At 40.1% G+C, this 21290-nt stretch overlaps 1 protein-coding gene across 2 annotated transcripts in view; it reads right to left on the bottom strand.

The window, feature by feature from the left end:
- Alcam (activated leukocyte cell adhesion molecule) overlaps positions 1-10199 on the bottom strand; it is a 196296-nt gene extending 186097 nt beyond the window's left edge. Inside the window, exon 1 of one of the 2 annotated variants that reach the window (XM_031364062.1) lies at positions 8526-10199. In XM_031364062.1, coding sequence (XP_031219922.1) covers positions 8526-8598 — 73 coding nt within the window. In that variant the 5' untranslated portion in view covers positions 8599-10199. The remainder of the gene's footprint in view (positions 1-8525) is intronic. The other variant, XM_031364063.1, reaches the window with a different exon arrangement.
- Between the last annotated feature and the right edge of the window lie 11091 nt (positions 10200-21290).

The following is a 21290-nucleotide window of genomic DNA, read 5'->3' on the forward strand; positions in this document are numbered from 1 at the left end:
TTTAAGTATGATTTTAAAATTTCTCTTTAAATAATAAATGTATTATTTAACTCAGCAATTCCAGTCCTAACATACTTGTTCATATGAGAAACAGAATCTAGTAGGATGGTCATAACATAACTAAATGCGTATTGTTTCAGTTTCAGATGGGGTGGAGCAAACATGCAGACCCAACACAGTTTCTTAACCTTTAGACTCTGTTGATAAAGAAAAGAGAACCGTGCAAATGTGTAAATATAATGAGTCCTCACTCCTCCTAAAAGAGGGGGGTGAATATGCAAATTCCTGCCACTGTGTGAGTACTTGGAATTTCTGAGCCTCACACAGCAGACTTTCTGAGCCTCACACTGGCAAGCAAATTAGCAGGTTGCAGGGAAGTATTAAACAACCTCAAGAACCCCTTAGTGTCTGTGTCAACTCTTAGAGACTGTTTTGCTTGACTGAAAAGAGAAGGTACCACTTCCCTCTGGAACTGAGCACCGCCTCCCTAACCCTCGCCTGCCCTCCAAGTCTCCTACTTCTACCTACTCTCTTACCCTACTAGTTTTGCTTGGTTCCTCCTCAGCACATGCTTCAGATATCTCTTCAGAATCTTTTTCGAGTTTATCCTGACCCCAACCAGACCCAGCTGTTGTCATGTAATTGAATGTTGGCATCACCTAGCATCCTTCTAGCTCCAGTTACATGTGTCCCTCAAACTTCTGCTTACAGGCAGATGGCCGCTTAGCTGTTGAGTAGTTAGTTCTCTTCCTCACTCCAAAGCATTGGGGCTTCGCTCTGCACACTCCAAGGACTCTGCAATTTTTGGATATTATATATGTTGAGTAGTCACATGAGTTTTAAATTAGGATTGTCCAACAAGTTGACCTTTGACTAATAACAGATTCTTTATTTACAGATCCCAAACTAACCTATGCCATTCCTTTGACATGACATACTATGGTCTTGGTCTCTGTCTCTTCATGTCTACCCACATGAAACATTCAATATTCTTATTTTTCAGATTATAATTTTTAAAGTGAGATTATTTTAATGGAAAACACTGGTAAATCTCTGTGTGTCTGTCACACCACACACACATACACACACACACAAACTTACTTTTTGCCCCTTTGACCATGTATCTAGGTGAACAAGCTCACTACCACACCAGGCTCCAACTCTGTCTTGCCTGTACACTAAAAGATGTATCCTTTGGATGCTATTTCATTATAACTGGCATTTAAATTTTAAAAGGTTAAGAGTGTAGACTTTTTTGGAATGGCAAATATATAGTTAAGTACCATATAAGTACATTATAGTTAAGTACCATAGAGTAAACACATAGACAGAGGAGTTAGTAGTAATTATGCTTTTCTAGTTAGTTCTGTGTTACTATACTGAAATACCTGGAGTAATTAACTTTTAAAGAAAAAAGGTTTCAGACCAGGGTTCTGGAGGTTCTAGTTGGAATTCAATTGACATCTTTGTTTTGGGCCTGTGGTGACACAGTACTTTTGTGGCAGGAGGATACCACAGGACAAACCTCATGAGTTAGGGAGAAAAATGAATGGAAAGAGAGGAAAAGGACTCAGGCCAGAGAGCTGCTCAATACTTGTGCCTTGAGTAATTTTTAAGGGCCTCACTTAGGGCTCCTTTTCTAAAACACCATCACTTATTAGTATTGCTACCAAGGAACAAAACCTTCTCTACACAGTGCTTTGGAGGATATTAAGGATTCAAAATGGAGGATATGGTCCATATGATTTGTTAACCAAACTTCACTCCAGAAGTCAAAAGGTGGCAACTGAACTCCCACTTGCTTCGTAAGCTCAGCGCCTTAGGTTTGACTCCCAGCAGCACAAATACAGAAAAACAAAACAAAACAAAACAAAACAAAAACCCACAAAATCCTAATGACTGTCTCTGTCTCTTTTCTAATTTTAACAGTCCACATATGGAAAATGGCAAAAACAAATGAGATAAAATTTGAGACATTGACATTAAAATCAGTCAATCAATCGATTGGTTGATCAAACATCATGCATATTCTATGTTCATTCTGCCTTGGTTACTCTGGAGGTCATGGTTATCCTATTAGTAATAAATGTATCAATTTCAATAACACTAAAAGGTAAATAAAGATTAACTACAGCAAGCACAAAAGACCACAAAGCATGATATAGAGGTGTAACAGGAACTGCCTGGAGGATGCTAGTTGACTGTGTTTCAAGATGCTGTGTGCTTTCATGGTTTCCTCCTACTCCCACAGACAAACCTTCTTTCAATATGGTTATATTTTCTAGTTTAATACTCAGAGAGTTATGCTATACCTCTAATTCTAAGTTCTTTAGGAAGAGAAAATTTTCAACTCATGAGTGGGTGGTGATGTGCCACACAAGTCTCTGTCTGTGGCTTTCACCCAAAGAAGGAAAATGCAGCTCTGCAGCTTGCAGGTGTCTCCCTCTTTGTAGGATTATCAGAACCACAAGAAGATAATATGTGATATTGTAAAAATTCCTGGTCAAATAAAAGACAAGTAATAAATATGCATTTTATTACAATAGGGCAAAGGCCACAGCAAAGTTAAGTGCTGGAAAAGGGAAATGTCAAGATACGGTTTGGTCATTACAACCCTGATTTCATATAAAGGCAGAAATTACATGTAAGGATTTACAGTTCTAATGGGAGAGCCTAGAAGCCTGAAAGCTGCTCCAACTGAACAGGATAAAAATCTACCAGGCTAGGCACAACTCAGTGGTACAATGCTTGCACACAACATGACAAGCCCTTGGTTTGATTCTTAGAACTGAAAAAAAATGTCTATTTACACCAATTTGTGAAGTGAGAGTGTCTTTGGATGTATGTCCCTAAAATGTTGAATTGGAATGCCAGTTGATATCTTACAAAAGCAAATTTAGATAACTGCTCTGTTGACATCATCACAATGAAGTAATTACAAACCTGTTTTAATTCAATTTCCTCTGTTATTTATAAATTGTACATTACTAGTGGCCACTGTTTGCAATGACCTTGAAATCCACCACATGTATTACTGTTTTTACTTAAAAGCAGGTGTGCACATAGCCTTTAAAGTATCAATCTACCAAGTTGCCAAGGCAACTTTGATCAAGAAGAAGGAGTTTCCTTTTTATTTATTCATAGAAGCTCATAAAACATAACAGAACAAACTTGCTAAGAAAGTAGTCAGTTACTGAAGGCAAAACCTGTCCCAATCCAGGTGTGACTGTGTCCATTTAAGTGAGTGACAAGTGATTAGATAATTGAAGATTCGATGAAATAAAGTAGCCATAGGATGTTTTCCTTGTATCTGGCAAAAATCCATGGTATTTCTACCATATAAAACAATTCTAAAACTTAATTATATCTAATGATGTTTTTTAGTCTTATATCTTATATAAAACCATGATTTCACATCACTTTCTGAAGGGACAGAGAAAACAGAGAGGAGAGAAGAGATTCCAGTGGCAGAAGTTAACATCCAACTTCTAAATTATCTATTTGCTGCAATTTGATTTCATTATTTTTCAATATAATCAGTCCTTAGAAGACCAGGTATGGGCATGCTCATTAAGTACCTCAACTTAAAGTCATATTAAATAATCCTTTCATTAGGACTGCTATGCACCGCCTGCAACTCTGATTTCCCCTTCGATGCAATGGGTAATTGAGAACTGACTAGATAAATAAGAAGAAGCATTAAAAGCTAATTTCATTCTTGGAACATACACTACAATAATGGGCAATGATAATAGGTTACCATAAAACAATTACTGAATATCACAGCATTTTGGTGCCAGTTTTTCCTGAAATATATGCTGCTCTATTCAACAACAAAGGATATAAAGAATGCAAGTTCTGTCATTTAAACAGATAATTAGCTGAATGAAAATATTTATAACTCTAGAAGTAGGTAACCCTTTATATATAGTAAGAACGGTTGAGTAACTGTAGGCTACAGCTTTGTCAAATAACATCTAATATTCTCATACATACATACATACATATATATATATACACATTTATGTATATATAAGAGAGATCACATACCTATCCATAGGGAAATGAAATTTGTGCTCAAATAAGAAAGTAAATAAAAGAAGAAATGGACACATTTCCAGTTTTTTTAGTCATTGTTGAGAATAAAATGATCTGAAATTTGATGGTAATAAGCAAACAACCATTAATTTATCATCATTCCCTAGAAACTACTCTTGGTAGTTTTTGCTGTTTCAATACATGATGTAATGCTTCACACGTCACCAAGCTCTTGTGCCAGCAGTAGCATGGAGCTGTGTGAAAACTTGAAAACAAAGGAGAAAATGAACACTCTGAAGGGACTGAGTCTACTTGCCCACACAAAAGCACAGGTGCACTTTTACTTTTATCACGGGGCACCTATGTGGCTGTCTTCCACACTTCCGGATATAAATGGCATGTGTCGACTTGAATTATAGAACCTCTTTGATCCTGTTTGACGCTAAACAAATGGTCAGAACAGAAAGAGGTGTGTCTGGACTATGCTCATAAAGCTTTCAAAATAGTACCATAAAAATGCTGCTATTACATACCAAAATCCTGCTGACAACTCAGCTCACTATTGCTTTCTGTAAGATCTGTGTTTAATGCTAGGAGAATTGGTGGTATTAAAAAAGAAAAAAGGCCTAAGGAAAAAGAATGGAAAGATATAGTTGGCCCCTCTCAATATATTTTGGAATGATGAAGTGATAAATGGAATAGATTAAAATGTTTTGTTAACAATATGTTAAAGTTTTAATATAGCATATCTTACAGCTAAAAATGTCCAAAATGCAGTTCTAGGGAATGATTAATCTCACTACAATCAGAACCATGTATTACATAAAAGGAGAGTTTTGCAGATGGGAAACAAACAGGGACAGTACAGTAGCTCTCAAGGTCACAGCCATCAGATGGCACAGGTAAGGATGGAACTCTAGAATACCAGTTTCCACATAGAGTACATAAGACTACTGTGTGGGCTCTGGTTCACTGCCTACTTCTTAACAAGCTGACAATAAATGTGCCTTCGCATGTGAATTGCTATCACAAAACCAGTGAGTTTGGATCTCCTAAAATGTCAGAAATGTTGAAAATTAGCTATACAAAATAAGTTTGGATTTCTATAGCTATAAAAAGTAACACGGTGATGGTGGTGTGTTCATGTATCATATGAACAACATTAGAGTGAGTAGAACAAGCATTGTTACAAGAGCATTCGAGCAAAAACCAGCATTTATCCCTAATTCTAGCATTACACATGTTGTAAACAGTGAGGCCGATGGCTACACTACTAGGTTTTCTAAGATCTAAAACCTTTCACACTCCTAGGTGAATGTAAGACTAATTTCTTCCTGTCATATATATTTTTTTAAAATTGTTCTAATTGGACCTGGAAATGAAGCCCAACACATTCTCATGAATTCTCTTATAAAAGTCAAAAGACAGAAAGTTATCAATTGCGACACACGCTGAGACCTTTCTAGCAATACAACTCATAGGAATTTTGCCCAGAAGGAGAGTATACACAACAAATGATTGGAAAATGAATCTGCTCGGGCAAATATTTTCACCTTACTACTAGAAGCAGTGTCTGAATTGGAGGAAATCTCAAGGAAGAGATTCATGGTTCCCCTTTTTTGTTCTGTTTTGTTTTGTTTTTCTGTTTTGTTTTAAGAAAGCTGAAGCCCCAAAAGGTTTCTTGTCTTGTTCCAGTGCCTGAATGTAGACCTAGATCCTGAGCCAAGCCTAGAAAAGCCATTTGCTGCAAGCAGTTCTCCATTACGTTATAAACTGCTCTCGGATCAAATCAATCAAGCCAACAACAACCTATAGTGGCCACGAAGCTGTTTGTAGTTGGAAAATTAATGAACTTTAATAATCCTGGGTGAGTAATTTGAACGGGCTTGATTTGAGTGACTGCCTTTCCCCCAGCCCTGTAGAGATAAGTTGATAAACATGATACCTAACTGAGAACAGCGTTATGTTAAGTATCAGAGTGAAGCTAGTATTCTGAGAAATGGAAAAAAAAAAATCTCAGGGAGGACTGTGCTTAGAGGGCTCAGGGGAAGAAACAGTTAACTACCACGCCACTCCTCCTTGCTTTCTTTAAAGCAGTACAAAATGTCACCACAGGCTGACGCTCTTTCTACGAGAATAATGAGATTTTTGCCACCTAGGATGCTGAGCACACACTTCATTGCCTTTATCATACTCAGGTTTTGTTGAAGTCTTTGACTTCCTCTCCTTTCAAAGCAGGTTATACAAGAGGCCCAAAACCATGAATGACTACCCTGGAGGCGACAAGTCAAAAGACCTGGGGGAGCAGCTTCTGTCCTCTGGCAACTGAGACAGACTGTTAAAACTGCTCTAGAAATGAAGGGAGGCAGCCTGGAAATGAGCCCCATGGACGAAGCTAGGCAATACTTCACTCCCAAGGCTCTGCTCTGCAGGGGACACTGCAGGAGGCGCACTTCCAGCCTAGGGTTCGCTGAATCTTCAGTCACTTGTGCCATTAGAATTACAATCTTTTCATTAAAAGCACACTGACATTCCACGGAGAAGTTTGCACAACATCAGCACAATTATTCCAGGGAGAAACGAATTGGAGAGTTTGTGGCTTGCGACCCCGCATCAGCAGGCGCGCTCCTGCAGGAAAGCGCCCAGCTGGTGGTTTGGACCGGAGCCTGCGGGGTGCTGAAAGAACCACCATCAGGTCTGAAAGCGGAACCTCTCCCTCTTGGCAGTTCCGAGGGAAGCAAAACCTGTTTTTCGACGGGGCCAACTGAAAATAAATTCCAGCGCAACCGCATGAAAAGGGTAACAGCTATATGCTGCAGTCCGGGGGTGGAAGTGTAGATGACAACCTCAGAGGCAGGTGCAAGAGGGTTAAAGCCAACTCTGGAGATGGGCGTGTGGATTTTCACATGTCACAAACTGGCCCTCTTCCCATGGGTTCCAAAGTGCCCTTCCCCCATCCTATACTGGGATTCCAGAAAAAGTGAGACTACACTGTACAGGTGCCCCGTGCTCATATCCCGATTGCTTTTCACCCTGCCCTACCTGCCATAAAATCAGGCTCTTACTCAGCCTTTAGGGTCTCCGCCCCCAGAGCCTGAGATTGGTCACTGATATTTTTCCCAGGCTCAGAAACAGTGAGTTCATTACCTCACCCAGAAACGTAACTTTGATATAGAGATATGGAGAAGCAACCTTCCCCCACTCTGACATCCACCCCCCTCCCCAACGCACACAAAGCAGCGGCTCCCAAGCCCGGAGGATCTCAGGCTCCTGTTGCCCTTACTTTCTCCTCCTCCTGGGAAGGATTCCGAGCCTTCGAACACTCTGTGGCTTCAGCTCGCCAACAACTCAAGAGGTGTACAGAAATAAAAGATGGGATAAGAAAGTAAGACCTGTTTTTTCCCCCTCCTTAATTTAAAACTAGAGAGAGAGAGAGAGAGAGAGAGAGAGAGAGAGAGAGAGAGAGAGAGAGAGAGAGAGAGAGAGAGAGAGAGAGAGAGAGAGAGAGAGAGAGCTGGCAGAAGCCAAAATAACAGGGAGTTGTTTAACCCCCAACTATCCAGGAAACAGTGGGAAATCAAAACTTCAAAGGATTAGATCTTCAAGCTCCGCAGGGAAAAGTGCCTGCCGCTTGGATGAACGACTATGAGCGCACATCGAACCGGGCAGGGCCATGGCATGTCAGCCAGCAGGCCAGCTGGTGGACTCCGGGCCAGGGATGTCCCCTGGGGGTGAGAAAAGGGGTTCCCCGCAAGATATTCTGGTTGGTGGGAATTTTGCCGTTTTTCTTTGAGGACTCTCTGTAGAAGTGAGAACTGAGGCAGGCGCTACCACTGGGTGTGGAAACCAAGAAATCCCTCGCTTCAAGGCTCACAAATCTGGCTGCTAACCCAGTCCACACTGCGTGACTCGGCTGCCATCAACCCCACACTAGCTACCCACCAGACAATGCAGCTGGTATTTCAGTGGGTTGTTTTGTTTTGTTTTGTTTTTTAAAGATGGTCAAAGCCCTCCTTACCCTCCCAGGTCTTCACATTTTGGCCAAGAAAAGGAAGTTACTTAGGGGATTTATCGTGACTAAATGCCTGCAGTTATTTCACCTCAAAGCCCAGCGAGAGGAAACTGCTCTGGGTGCAGTGAATTGTACTTTGATACCGAAAGCCAGGAGGGACGGTGCAGGGGGAGAGAGTTCAGAGTATCTTGCCTGGGGGTGGGGGGTCTTGCACCCTCAAGCTAAGCCTCACCCAAAGTTCCTGGAAATGTGCTCAGTTTTCAATCTCGCAGCCTAAACTTGAGCAGACCAGTGAAGCCTAAAACATGTGACACAGGTGACTGTTCCCAGAGACAGATCAGTGTCCCCGCGCGCCTTTATGGCTCCCATACTTTGCTAGGCACACGCTAGAGCGCACAGCCCCAGGCCACCCAGGGAACCGCCCCCGGTCCGCAACAACCGCGACGGTGGGGCTGCTCCAAGGCCAAAAGCTTACCTGGTCTGAGGACCGCGGCGGAGATCAAGAGGCAGAAAACCAGACGGCAAGTAGGGGACACCTTAGATGCCATATTCCTCCTCCTAGAAGGCCACCGACAAAGTCCACGCCACAGGAGGGGGCGTCGTCCCCGGGCCCACGGGGCCCACTCGCTTGTGGGTCTGGCCTTAGGTGGACAGCGACTTTTTTTTTTTCAAGACACAAGGTCCCCCGGGGGCTGTGGCGCTAAGCCGTCGGGTCTGTGCCACACGCAACTTTCCTCCACGCGGAACCCGCAACTCCTCCCTCCCCCCTCCACACCCTTCCTCAGTGTCTTTGGCAGCTACTCCCAGGACAGGCGACCCTCTTATTCCAGGAGATGCTTCAGTAGTCAATCAAGGTAGACGCGGTTTCCTTTTGGCTGCTATCTTCTAGTAGTTTTTTTTTCTCTCTCTCTCTTCTTGCAAAGGAGAGGATAAGAAGAGCAAGGAGAGTTGCACGGTGCACGGATCGCCGGGACCAGAGAAGGGTCGGCGGGGCAGCGCCGCGGGTCCGGACGGTGGATCTCCTCAGGTGGCAGCCGAGGCAGAAGCTGTAGCGGCGGCAGCTGGAGCAGTGGAGGCGGCCGCGGGCTCGGGCTGCTCTGAGTGGAGGACAGGAAGGCGTGTGCAAGCTGCCTGTCTCCTCCTCCCGCTCCTCCCGCTCCTCCCTCCCGCCCTGCTTCCTCGGCCGCAGCGCGGAGCAGGTGGTTGGAGCGCCGAGCCGCAGCCTAGAGGCGCTGCAGGACCAAGTCGGAGACTGTGCGGAGCTGGCGGCCCCTGGTGGGAGGAGAGCCTGATGCCCCAGCCCCCGCGCTCCGGTGGGCGGGGCTCTCGTTGACTCCGCCTCCCAAAGGACACACTCGCCAATGAGGCGGGGGCTCGCCCTGGACTGGCTCTTGTGGCGGGGAGTTGGGGGTGGGGGGAGGTGTCTCTCAGCGCCCCAAAGACGTAGGATCTGAGACCATTTGCTGTCCGCCCAGCCTGGCCACATTGCTGTCTTCTTGCACTCCGAAGCCCAGTCCGCTGGCTCACTCCTTAGGAATTTTTCTCCTCCGCGATGGTACCGCTTTCACCTTTTGTAGAGTTGTTGGGGCAGCTCAATGGTAGGCGAGTTGCTCACCTTGGGTCCTCTTGGACTACTAGGACTGAGGAGGTGGAAAAGATGGAGATTCTCCACCCGGAGGCTCACGGAAACAGCTACTGGTGGTTGAGGGTAAACTTCCCTCACTTTTAAAAGAAGGTTACTCCTCCTCTAGTTCTTCTGTCCTGGTTGGCGCACACTTTATCAAAGCAAATAATTTAGTCAAATATCCGGTACCAAAAAGCAGAGGAGATTTTTGGGCTCCCACTTCGCCCCCATCTCCTTCCCGGTGAGAATTAGGACTCTAGACCATTACACACGTCGCCACGCTGATTTTCCAAACGTCCCTTTTTTTTAAAAAAAAAAGGTCACGTTTACTTTTAATTAGGGGACGATTGAAGTTACAAAACAAAATCCAGAGTTACTCAGATTAAAAGCCAGTGCCTCCTGGTCCTTTCCAGAAAGCCAGGCATCCAGCAGATGGACGGGGCTTCTCAGGCAATTTCTAAAGCTTGAACCACCTCCCAGGCGTAGCATCGGGAAGCCGTGTCGCTTTCAGTTCAGGCAGAAAGCATGAAGGAATATTTTCCTCTAAAACACCAGGGTGGAGCTGTTGGGATCCTAAGTGGCTCTAACTCAGGAATGCAGGATCACAACTCTTATGCCCGCAGCATAATAAAATCCTGGTCCCTGAACCACCTCGCAAGGGCATTAAATAGTCTTTGGTGCATCACAGGGTCACTCCCTGTGTGAAGCCAGTCTCCAGCAGGGAATGCTAACTAGCCTCACCGGGCTCTGTCTTCAAAAGATTGGGAACCACCAGCTACTTGCAAGTGGAAATGGGGGTGTCTAAGTGTGCAGGCAGAAGCTTCGTGCACACACATACACACACACACACACACACACATACACACACGCACACGCACACGCACACACACACACGAACGAATGCGCAAGCGCACACACAAACAGACAGGGATCTTTGAATCTCTTTCCTTCCGTGCTTGAAATTATTAAGCTCTGTCTTCAGCTGTGATTTTTATCTCTCTGTCTTGTTCTCCTCGCGTCTAAAGTATTGTAGGATAGATCTCTTATATTTTTCCTCTGAAAATCGTTTTTCCCAAATGGTTTTAATATTTACATTTCATTTGCATCTTATGAATCAACAGGAAGCCTAAATGCTAGGGGCAAATGCCTGTTAACTCTGCATTCAGTGCACAGAGCTAAACTGCTGGCATGCTCATGGGAACCCTACAAGATTTCTTTAGGGAATTTTTCTTCTAACTGCAGCCAGCCTACAGTTGAGTGTTTGGGAACAAATCATTCTAACTGTGTTTCTCCTGGATCTTCATACTATCTGACTATTTTGAGGTGAAACCTAGCATAGCATATAGTTGCAAAAAGAATGGCAAAAGACAAGAATGTCAGATCCTGGCTCTTATGGTGTCTGATGAGCATAGTCTATTCAACCTCTCTAAGCCTCACCATCTTCACTTTAGAAAGGGGATATCAGTTCTTCAAGACTCATTGGATTGATTATTCTGAGTAAATAAGATCTCCTAGGTCACTGGCCAGCCGTAGTAGCAGGTGCTGGGCTTTGGCAAATGGAACCTAGGGAAATCACTAATTTGCACTTAGTGAGTGACCTTGCTCAAAAGTCAACCTCTCACAATTAAATTGTGATGACACGTTAGCAAACTACTGTTCAAGGTACATCAAAATAAAAAAAAAAAATACAGATGTTAGCATGCACACAATTATAAGCAGCTGACTATATATGCATGCATGTATAGATTTATATACCATATTTATGCAGATATTTGAATATATATTCAGTTATCTTCAGAATTTCCATTAGAGAGGAACATATTCTACTTTAGGAAGATGTCTTGGTAAACTGCTCGGAATGGAATAATAACTCCAAAGGCAAATGATTCATATATAGCTACTACCGCAAAAGCAATAGGGGCACTCTTCTATATTAAATAAAATTATAAAAAATTCAAGATAGAAATTTAGCAGAAGAATGTGATAGGAGAATAAAAACAGAGGAAGAGACACAGTCATATTATAATAGCTGGAATTTGGAAATGATCAGAGGCCCTTAAAATGATTTCAATTAATTAGCAACTTTTACTGAACACTCATGTTAGACAATTATATGAAATTTATATGAATTATATGAATTCATCCTCAATAACATTCCATTAGTATTTTACTTATAAGGAACTGAAGGCCAGAATAAGAAGTACCTTTCTGAAGCAAAAAAAGCTAGACTTTTAGATATAAGCCTCTGACTCTACTATTGAATTGCTGCCCACCTTGCTCATTGGATTTGTGTTACAGTAACTTTAATGTCTTTCGGACTATGGAGTCTCCACTTAAGCATAAATTGTTAGATCTTCTAAAAACTTTAATAAAGTCTGCCACAGTCAAACACATCTTTTGAAGACATTACTAAGGCAGCAAACACTATGTTATTGTGCTAGGGAGCCCTCCCTGAGAGGTGGGGAAAGGAACCTTGTGTAAGGAAGACTATGTTCATTTATGAATAAGGACCAAGAGTCAGAAGTGAACAGGAGAATGTGAACGCCTCAAAGTCGTTCAGTAGGGAGGAGTTCTAGTTTCATTTACGTTGTAGTGATAAAACACCAGACACAGAACAGGGATAAAGGGTTCAACTAAAAATAAAAATTAAAAAAAAAAAAGAGTTGAATGGAAAACACAGGATTAAAGTGTTTATGATTCAACTGATGTAGGCCCTACACTCTCCTGAACTGGCTATAGGGACATGAAATTTGTATCTCATGTCATCTATAGTACACAGACACAATATGTAAACAAGCATGCTTTTGTAATATAGCGATTTTATAGGATAATATTTAATTAGATTAAAATGTAAAAAAAAGGAAAAAAATTAGATTATGATCCCTGATTGAGTAGAAGTCAAAACAGTACTTTGAAGCAAGTACAAGCCAATTATATCATTTCCTATTTTCCAATTGGATCATAACTACAGTAAAGAATAGAGAAAAATAAATGCATCCATATTTACTAGATTTCTCTAGTAAATTTTCTCAGCTAGATTTCTCTCCTTATATAATCTAGAAACACTGCCTAAGACATAGGCTGCCCACAGTAACCTGGGTTTTCTCACACCAATTAACAAGGATGACAGTTCCCTCTTAGCCAGCCCACAGGGCAACCTAATCGAGAAAATCCCAAACTACTAGAAATCCCTCATTAACATTCTTTTCAGATTATTTTATTAAATTTAGTACCATCACAGGAGAGAATTTGTTTTTCAGAACCTAGGAAACAGAGACTGGGACATCCCCAACCTTTTCTTGGTTCTTAAAAGGAGGGAAGCTGTTAGCTGATTCAATATCAAGGGTGCTTTAGTGAAGATCAAAAATATATAACATTCCAATGCTAATTGTCAGTTTAGTCTTGACTCAGAGTATCCTGTTTGGTATTCCTTATTGGATGAGGTAAAAGGAATAATACTTATCCAGGATCTAAACATTTTATATTGCCCAAAACATAAGAAGAACTTTCCATTATAAAGTATAAAATAATTTATCACCAGTTGGGTTAGTATATTCAAAGAAATGATCTGATGAAAAGACATTTCCTATTTAATACAAAATACATTTCCTATTTAAGATTTACTGAGATCAGAACTCAGCATTCCACTTCCAAGGCTCTTTTCCCTTTATAAAACCACCTACCCCATCACTACGTAGCAACATTTTTAGATAAGTATGTATGTATTTAAAGAGAAGAGGAAACTTTCTTCCCCCAACTAATCAAAACTTCTTCCTGTAGATGAAATTTCACCAAAGGTAGTCTGGAAGCTGTAGATAGAGTATGTCTTACTCTAGTATATCAGAGTGGTTTGTGTGTCTTTCTATTTTTTACCAAACATGTGTGCAGCCCAAGAGGAGGCAACAAATTTGATACACATCCTCATAAACCTTACTTGTGAATGCATTTGTTTAGATGTATGATGGCTGATATTTATGTCAACTTGACACAGGTCATCTAAGAGAAAGTCCCCCAATTAAAAAAAAAAAATGCTTCCAAAAGACCAGGCTGTATGCAAGCTTGGAGGGTATTTTCTTAATTAGTGGTTGAGTAGGGAGCCATTGTGGGTTGGGCCACCTCTGAGCTAGTGGTCCTATGTGCTATAAGAAATCAGACTGAGGAGGCCATGACGAGCAAGACAATAGGTAGCACTGCTCCATGGCCTCTGCAAGAACGCTTGCCTTCAGGCTCCTGCCCAGTTTGAGTTCCTGTCCTGACTGCCTTGGTTGATGGACTGTGATATTGAAATGTAAGTGAAATAAACAATTCCCCCACCCCCCACCCCCAGTTGCTTTTGGTCATGGTGCTTCATCACAACGATGGAAACCTTAGCTAAAACAAGTTGTATTTTACAAATAGACTGTACATCCCATAAATAATTATGAATGAATGACAAGTGGTGAGTAATTCTTTACAGAATACAGACAAAGGATGGCTATAAGTTCTCAACATGAAAGGGAACTCAGTGAAGTGCAAGCTTATCATTCCTAATCTGACATCTAAAACCCTAAATGTCCCCCTCACAATTGAACTGCATTAAGGGCTAACATAATGAAACATACAGAAGATCTTATTCCTGTCCTCAGAAGGCAAGCCAAAGCCAAAACACTGTAGCACCAAAAATATTGTCTAAACTTTCTTTCAGACTGAGAGTGCAAGACATTTGTGATGGGTCCAAGTGTGTAGGAACTCGTGGGTGAAATTTGAATCAACTTTGATGAATTCATGAATTTTATGTTGAGGCCTTCAAGACTGTGCTTTATATATGTAAATATTCCAAAACAAACAAACAAAGTGCTCCCAAATCCAAGACTGTTGGCCCTAAGCACTTTGGGTAAGGATATCTTACCTATTTAACAATAGAAAAATAAGAGAAAAAAAATTGTTATCCAGAAGAATAAAACCAAAGAATCTAGATATTGGATTAGTATATTTTTTAAGTGATGGGAAAAGGGACTGAACTTACTATGTACTGTCTGAAAAACTGATATATAGGACTAAGTTGGGTTTATGTTAACCATTAGGAGATATAAAAATTCAGAGTCACAAAGATTAGATATACATACAGCATAAAACTCCTATGTTTCTGGACTCGAAGTATTATTAAAGTAATTTTAGTTTTTTTCTCAAATTTCTCCAGATATGTACTGACATTAATTGGTATCTGTCTCCCTATGACATATTCTAATGGACTTAATTACTTCACTTTTTAAAAGTAACACTGTTCATTAAATAACTAAGATACAGCTGTTCACAGCCTCAGTACTTAATAAAGATACCACAGCAGCACAGGAAGGCAAAAGCTTTCACAGTCTTTGGTAAACATTCAGTTCCTTTTGCAGGTTGCAGTGCGTTCAATGTTAGGTACAAAAGGACACGAATAGCTATTTCAGTGCAACTACAAATCCACTTAGTCATTTTCATTTCTGCCTCAGACATGAGGAATGGGAAAAGAATCCTGCAGAGCCATTCGGCCATGGAACATACACCATATAAAATGAATGTCAGAAACTTGCAGTGTGTTAAACACTCATAACTCATTAGTGATTTTTAGTAAGTACCTAGAACTAAGTCAAAAACTTTAACACAATGTGGGACTTTCTCCTCAAAGGTTCTTAGGTGATTTTGACTTTCCACTGAGATCAACAGCTGTATTCGATTTGAGACTGCAGAAAGTAACTCTGGGCATGTGCAGAAGTCCACAGCCTGATGAGAAATTTCAACTCAGTTCAAGAGGCTCACTGGAGACATCTCTATTTTTGTCATATGCTAAAGCTTCAATTGGTACACAGTCACTTACTTCAGTGACATCATTTAGATAAATGATAATTCAAATATATTGTAATAATATATATTTCTTTTTAAAAATCAAACAAATCACCATAGATACCATAGAGTTCTGTAAAGTCATATCAACACCGGACTTTGGTAATCCACTCTGTTTTCCTTACAATAAGTAAAACATTTGGATTTACATGAGAGTATTAAAAATCCATTCTTGGAAAAACTTACAATTCCTCAATAGCAAAGACTTTTTAAGTATCAAAACAAGATTGATAGTGCTGAATCAAGGCTCATTGGCCAGATAATTCAAGTGATATTTTCTTATTTTTAACATTCTATTTTTATTGATTATTTGGAAATTTCACATAATGCATCTTGATCACATTCACTTCCCAGTCCTCTTATGTACCTCCACCTTTGTGACCTCCTCCAAAAACAAAATAAAAAGAAGAGAGAGAGAGAGAGAGAGAGAGAGAGAGAGAGAGAGAGAGAGAGAGAGAGAGAGAGAGAGAACAACAACAAAAACAAGTTCAATTTGTGTTGTTCATATACTCAACTGGAGCCTGGTCATACTCCCCGTGACCAGCTCCTTAAAGATAATTGAATCCGTCCTCACCCAACTCCATCAGGAAGCCCTCAACTGTGAAGAGCTACTTCAGAGTTCCTATAATAATTTTGAAGAGTTCTCTTCAAACAGAACTGTAGAATCTTTCTTTTATTCTTTTTCTCTCTCTCTCCTTGGAAATTTTTTCCCCAGCTAATGATGTTGATCACTCTGTTGTTACCTTTAAGAAATTTGTTCATATTTTGCCTTCTCATTGAAGCTTTCCCACAACAGCTATAAACATTTCCAAACTGAATCCCAGCCCCTTTATATTGATTTCCTGTGTTTCCTGGTTTGGGTTTCCCCACAGACTCTATTATCATATAGAATAATGTGTATATTAAGCACTATTTTGATTGTTATTGTCTGTCTTGTTATGGCAGTGAAAGCTCAGGGAAGGCAGACGTTTGCTTCTGTTTCATTTTCTGCCTTAAACAGACCACAGAGAGTATTAGCTAATGATACTATTTGGTTAATCAATTCCATAATATGTGAATGAACAAACAGATCATCTTGCAAGGTATTTAACAATCAGATAATGGTGACTCCTTTGGCTGAATTCTGGTAGGTAACCTAAAGCTTTACTTCATTTTGTAGGCATTCCAAGGCTTTCCAGAATAGGTAGAAAAAGCATTGAGAGGCACTGCCTGCCTCAGAAGAAAGAGAAAGTAATGCATGCCTCAAGAGTCAAAGATATAACAATAATTCCATAGCTTTGGATATCCCTGTTTAAAACTTTTTTTTTTTAATATTTATTTAATGCATGAGTGCTCTATCTGTATGTATACCTATGTGCCAGAAGAGGGGATCAGATCCTGCTATATAGATGGTTGTGAGCCACCATGTGTTTGCTGGGAATGGAACTCAGGACCTCTGGAAGACCAGCCATTAGTCGTAACCACTAAGCCATCTCTCCAGCCCTGGGTATCCCTGTTTAAATGCAAGTGAACTTCTTTCAAATAGAGCAAATATATAAGACACCTTGTCATTTTTAAGTTAAAATTCCAGGGGTAATAAAAAAATCAGGATGTATATCAGACAGCTTTATCAATTTTAAATATAGCACATTTGGCTAAACTCTTTTTGAGCAAACATTCTATAACATTCTGTATAACATTTCACTAAGGCAAGATTATGGCCAGAATATGACAAAGTCTACAGTCTTAGTACAGCATTAAAGATTCTAAGCCTTGGTGTTCTTTATAGTTTATATGGAGTAAACTTGGTAATTCTGAGCAATGTATTCTACAAACACAGATGACTCATAACCTATTCAGTTCACAGTGCTATAGGACAAATATTTAATTTAACTTATTGTCCAGCATATGAAGATTTCTTGCAGGTACTTAATATGTTTACTTTTCTTTGTAAGGGCAAGAAATTCACTTAATGATTGTACCTTAAGGTGAGAAGCTTTGAGAAAATGTAGTGCATATTAAAAGGTCTGTGCAGACAAGGATGTGAATATAGTGAACATATTTCCACTGACATGAGTAGAATTAGTTACTCAGTCTACCTAAGTAACAGAAAGCAGAGTAGAGGAACTTTGACCAATGATTATGGATTTTTTTTTGTTATAACTAGCTAGCAAACATCGCTGGACCCGAGAATGATTTCTCTTGTTATATAAGAAGTGGCATCTGTTATCACTGCTCCTCTGACGCTTTGGTAAACACTGGCCAAAAGTCACTTGAAGAGGAAACAGTTTATTTGGCTTGAAGGTTACAGTCTACCATTAAAGGAAGTCAAGGCAGGAGCACAGAAACTTGAAGCACTGGTCACGGAGAAATAATCCTTACTGGCTTGCTTCTCCAACTTGCTTGGCTTTCTCATACAGCTTAGGCCATTGCCAGTGGTGGCACTGCCCATAGTGGGCTGGACATAGATATGTCCAGAAGATACTCCTAAGATGGCAGATTCTCCACTGAGATTCTGTCTTTCCAGGTGTGTCTTTGTTTGTGTCATGCTGACCAAAACAAAGACAGCACACAAATAATAAAATGAACAGTTCTTTCCAAGAATTAACACACTAGTTAGAATATCTCCAAAAATATACTTCTCAAATCCTTGAGACTTGATATTTCAAAGGTGTGTGTGTGTGTGTCCCTATTATTTCTTGAGATTTTTAAGGCTAAGGCAAATATGAAGTTCAGGATTAAATGGGCATTCATTTCATCAATTCTCCCAGTAAGGACAAAGAATTGGCCAGGGGAAGCTTGAGAAAGGGTGTAGAACAGATCATACCACTCAGTATGACAAGATAGATTTGGGTCACTCAGATCTTCCCACACTCGGTACTAAGCCACATATTTTCATTTCTCCTGGACTACCTGCCTTCTGTAGATTCTGGGATATTCAGAGCAGAATTGAAAAGTCTCAGCAGTTTATTGGATCATTTCCCATCCATACCAATTCCTGCTATGAAATTTCAAAAAAAAAAAAAAAAAAGAATTCCTATGCTGACTTGCCCTTTTCTATTCAAAGCAATTAACATCCTTTTTGCCTTTTTCCCCTTCCAACTTAAAGCTATGTTTTTTTTTTATGTTCTCCTAAAGTTGCGTGTCGAGTTAAATAAGAAAGCTATAATAATTTATGTGACAGTATCAAGAATAAGTATATGGCAATCTGTGTTCCAACAGGAGAAGTAAGATACACTAAATTAATGTCCTGCTTGCATTTCAATGGTTATTAGGCTCAGTATACATCTTCATCCAGATTGTGGACAACAGAGCTTTTTGATTAGCAAGTCAAGAAAGCAAGAACACAGAAACAAAATACAAAACACAAAACAGAAATCTACTTTTACTTTCTGTCCTTTCCACTAAATTAATGGTGCAGAGGAGAAGCATTATATGCAGGTACCAGCTAATGTCTGCTCTTGTCACTGTCATATGCATCAATTGTGTGTTGTTACTGTCTCTACCACCTGAGAAATGAAATGACAAAACAAAAGTATTTGCAAATCTAGTTCTTTATCCTGTATACAAGGTCAATGTTAAATACATTCAGCCTGACAGAAGAAGTAGCTTTGGAAGGTTGAGAACCAAGTAACTCCTTTCAACTTTATTTGCTACATTTTTTCCTTAGGCACATTTTTAATCAATATATTACCTTCAACAGTTTACTGTTGTCCTTGCCAAAAGGGATGAAAAAAGCAGAAAAATGAAAAAAAAAACCCCACAGAAATTCATATTGAGCTAAGCTTTTTGACTCGTGAATAGAGTAATTTCATATGCTGTCAGTTTTAATAGTCATTAAACGAAGAACTTGGCCAAAGTTCTTAATATAAGTCATTATTTGTCTTCTTTTGCTGAAGAACTGTTGATGTTTCAGGAACAGTAATCCTAAGGAAGTATCAGCTAGATGGTCCTAAACCTGTTTTTCTATTTCATGTAAGCACAGCTGGTTGGCTCATCTGCCTATCTTCCTTAAAATAACAAAGAAACCCCTGGTCCAGCATTCACTTGGTGTTTCTATTTCTATAAAGATTAAGTCAGTTCTCTAACACTTTACCTCTAAAACTAAGGCTCATGTACTTCCTCTTTCATTGTGCAAGGTGATAGTGGCTCCACAGAGTTGGAGATGCAGGCAGGACACTCCTGCCTCAAGTACATGTAGGCAGCTTGGAGACCAACACGGTACACTGTTTTTGTTCTCCTATAGAATCTGGAAATTACCAAACATTACAAAATGTTCCTTATTTGTTTGTTTGTTTGTTTGTTGTTGGTTTTACTTTGGAGTTCTGGTCCCATGGAACTGATCTGTATTCTGACTCACCAGCAATGCAGTGCTTGTGAGCATCTGTTAGGTATCAGGTAAAGTTTCACCTTCTGATCTTTTGTACCTGATAGAGGAAGCTTGCATCATCTGTAGCATGTGGCTATCACATGTTTTCTATTGTTCATTTTCATAAAACTCTAGCTCTTAAAAGTGATCATCACAATACCTTTCTTATGGATCCACATTAAATTCTTTTATTAGTGTAGGTCACCAGTCAGGAATCTATGGTCAGCAGTGGTTGGGATATATTGAGCAAAGATAAAGACAGCAGTAGAAACGAGTGACGACAACACTAGACTGTGAATGAATAAGAATGCCTGAGGTATTTAATATTTTTAAAAAAATTAATTTTTATTTTATGTATATGTGTGCTTTGTCTTCATGTATATCTGTGCACCATTTGTATGTATTGCCTACAGTGACCAGAAAAAGGCATTGGATCTCATAGAACTGGAGTTACAGTTGATTGTTAGCCACCACATGGGTGCTGGAAATCAAACCTGGGTCTTCTGGAATAGCAGCCAATTTCTGACTCCCTCTACGCATGAAATTTAAAATTTACGCATGTTTATTTGTGTGCATGTGTGTGTGTGTGTGTGTGTGTGTGTGTATGTACATATAAAGACAGAGGACAACTAAACATCAAATTTTCTCATGCACCATCTACCTTGCTTATTGTGATAGGGTCTCTCACTGGCTTGGGAGTTGTCTGTTGCGCTAGTTGAGAGAGCCTTTTGAATCTTCTTGCCTATTTTTCTCTTTGCTGGGATTACAACTTTAACTAACATGCCAAAGTTCTTCTTTCTTTTTTTCTTTTAAACTGCCTTTAAACTTAGTTCCTCATATAATTTCTATGAATTAAACTTCAGCCACTATGGTTGCAAAACATATTTTCCTAGCTGAGCTGTTCCCACCAGCCCATGGGTAAGTTCTAATCATAGCACATAGCATGACCACTGCAAAGTCATGATGAGTGTCAGCAGTACTAAAGGATACTAATGAGTGGCAAGTACTCTCAGCACAGAAATTGAATTCAGTAGTTCTTCAATGGTTGAATGCCTGGCTTCAGTTTGCCTAAAGCCCATAGAGAAATTATGCCTTTTAAGTTAAGGGATGCAGGTTAGAGGTATAGCTCAGGGCTTAACATGTGCAAGATCTCCAGCACTGCGACAACACTTAGAGGGACAGTGGGTGTTCCTAAAATGCTTTCTTAGTCTGCAGGAATTCTAGGTAGTACCTCCATCTTTTCATTCTAGAAACAGATAGCAGCCTCAATGACAATATTCTTAGGGAACAAAAATCCTTCTTATTCCTCTTGTTTTCATCTTAGACCCTCATCATTTCCTATATTTGTACAAAATGCTTAGAATCATTATCCTCTATTGGGTTCACTCTCTAGAATTCTACTC

This window comes from Mastomys coucha, unplaced genomic scaffold, assembly GCF_008632895.1.
Source record: "Mastomys coucha isolate ucsf_1 unplaced genomic scaffold, UCSF_Mcou_1 pScaffold12, whole genome shotgun sequence".
In the NCBI taxonomy this organism is placed as follows: domain Eukaryota; kingdom Metazoa; phylum Chordata; class Mammalia; order Rodentia; family Muridae; genus Mastomys; species Mastomys coucha.